This window comes from Alligator sinensis, unplaced genomic scaffold, assembly GCF_000455745.1.
Source record: "Alligator sinensis unplaced genomic scaffold, ASM45574v1 scaffold295_1, whole genome shotgun sequence".
Classification (NCBI taxonomy): Eukaryota; Metazoa; Chordata; order Crocodylia; family Alligatoridae; genus Alligator; species Alligator sinensis.
The window spans coordinates 650,496-652,377 of NW_005842754.1; the positions used below are offsets into that span (position 1 = coordinate 650,496).

At 51.0% G+C, this 1,882-nt stretch overlaps 1 protein-coding gene across 1 annotated transcript in view; it reads left to right on the forward strand.

Annotated features, from left to right (window-relative positions):
• Positions 1-1,594, forward strand: part of AIFM3 (apoptosis inducing factor, mitochondria associated 3) — a 186,289-nt gene extending 184,695 nt beyond the window's left edge. The window contains exon 18 of the mRNA XM_025216616.1: positions 1,486-1,594. Within this exon, the coding sequence (XP_025072401.1) occupies positions 1,486-1,594 (109 nt within the window). The remainder of the gene's footprint in view (positions 1-1,485) is intronic.
• Positions 1,595-1,882: the final 288 nt, after the last annotated feature.

Consider the following 1,882-nt stretch of genomic DNA (forward strand, 5'->3'; position numbering starts at 1 on the left):
TGTAGGATTTTTAAAAGGGTGTGTATGACACATGTGATGAGAGTCACAGGTTGGCTGCAAATCCCCCAGGTCCCAGCACCTTCTTCCCACTAGGATGGGCAGACACACCATGGCAACAGCAGCTAGCCATTTTTTTGAGTCCCTAAAGTAAGTGACACTTTTTTTGCGTCCCTCTTACCCTCCTCCTCAGTACTCAGGAAGCCTCGGAGTGCAGCGCATGCCCATCACGATATTGCTGGGTGGGCCCTTTTCACATGGCTCCTAGGTGTTTGTTTGAGTAGGAGACCAGGTGGGTATGATTACCCGGACATGGCCTTCTCCAGCAGGTGATACTGTTGCTGCAATCTGGCAGACAGACTCGAGTAGCTGCCTGTAGGAAGTCCCCTGGCTCCCCGGCTTCTTGAACTGCTGCGGAGTTCTAATCCCTTGATCCCTTTACCTGAGTTCGAGCGCCAGAGGTCTATCCCGCAGTGAGGGGGCTCCCGCTGCCCAGGGGCACAGCAGGCATGGGGTATGTTGTGTGACTCCCCCGGGGACAACTCGGGGCTTGAGAGCCTGCTGATAGCCCCTCCATGCACCCTCCTGCACAAACTCATACACTAACTCGCACGCCAAGGCCCAGAGCATGCCTGTTTGCACAGCTCCAGTCGTGCAGCTCTCTCAGTGGCTGGGCTAAGTAGGAGCTGGCGGGGGAAGGGGTGACCCTCCTCAACTCCTCTCAACTGCCTTCTGCTCCTAAGTAGTGCCCTCTTGCCACAGGCCCCACTTACCTCCCAACTCTGTGCTGGGGATGAGATTGGGGTCCACCAGAGGGGTCTGCTGGGGTCTTCGGCTCTCGGGGCCACGACAGGCTTGCACCCCTATGCCTCCACCAGAGACCTGTCCCAAACTAAAGTTTTTTTTCTTCAGTTGGGACTTTTAAAAGTTCAAATCTCATGGCTCAGGTGAGATCTCCTGTTTCTGGAACATCCACCACGTGACATAATTTCTGTCCTCCTTGCCCACGCGTCTCTACCTCAAACAGTCTGCTTATGTTCGTCAGTAGATTCTAGTGCATCCAGAACTCTGGGATGATTTTTGCTCTGGCACCCAATCCCAAAGCAGGGGAGCTATTGCTTTGACCAGTGAGTAAGTTACTGTTGTGATACCCCAGCACAGAACCAGCCCCAAACTGTGATTCAGTCACATCTTGCTTCCCTCTTGGCACCAATGGCAGTGCTATGGAGTGTGTTGGGGGATATAGCGTGAGATCCTGGCCACTCCTCATCCCTGCCTGCCTGTTCCTCACTGACCTGCTGCTTTCCTTCATCATGTACACTGCTCACAGTCAGGATGGCAAACACAAAGAACTACTGAGGGCTCCCTAGATGGGGAAATGATAGTTATGTTATAAATATTCCAACAAGTATTTTACCATTTATGAGAGAAAAACTGACCATTATCACCACTGAAGACACCATTAAAATTTTCTGCTCTTTTCTGTAGGAACGATGAGGTGGTTGCAGTGGCCAGTATGAACTATGACCCAATCGTCTCTAAAGTGGCTGAGGTCATGGCCTCTGGAAAAACAATCAGAAAGCGTGATGTGGAGTAAGTGAAACTGCTTAAGGGAATGAAAGTATTACTGAGGGAGTGTGCAGTTAGGGGAAGAAAATTGAACACTGGTTTTCTCAGCCAGCAGGTGCCAGAGTAGGAATGTGACCTGTGCTAGAAATAACATGCCATCCCACTCCCACCTAAGGCACAGGCTGGGGGTCAGACAAATGGTGACTGCCCATTTGCATTTCCTGTTTCTGTCAGTGAACTATGTTTACTAAACCAGTAGCAGATCTAAGATTTTGAAAAAGAGGGATGCAGAGAGCGAAGAGCCATGGTAGCAGAG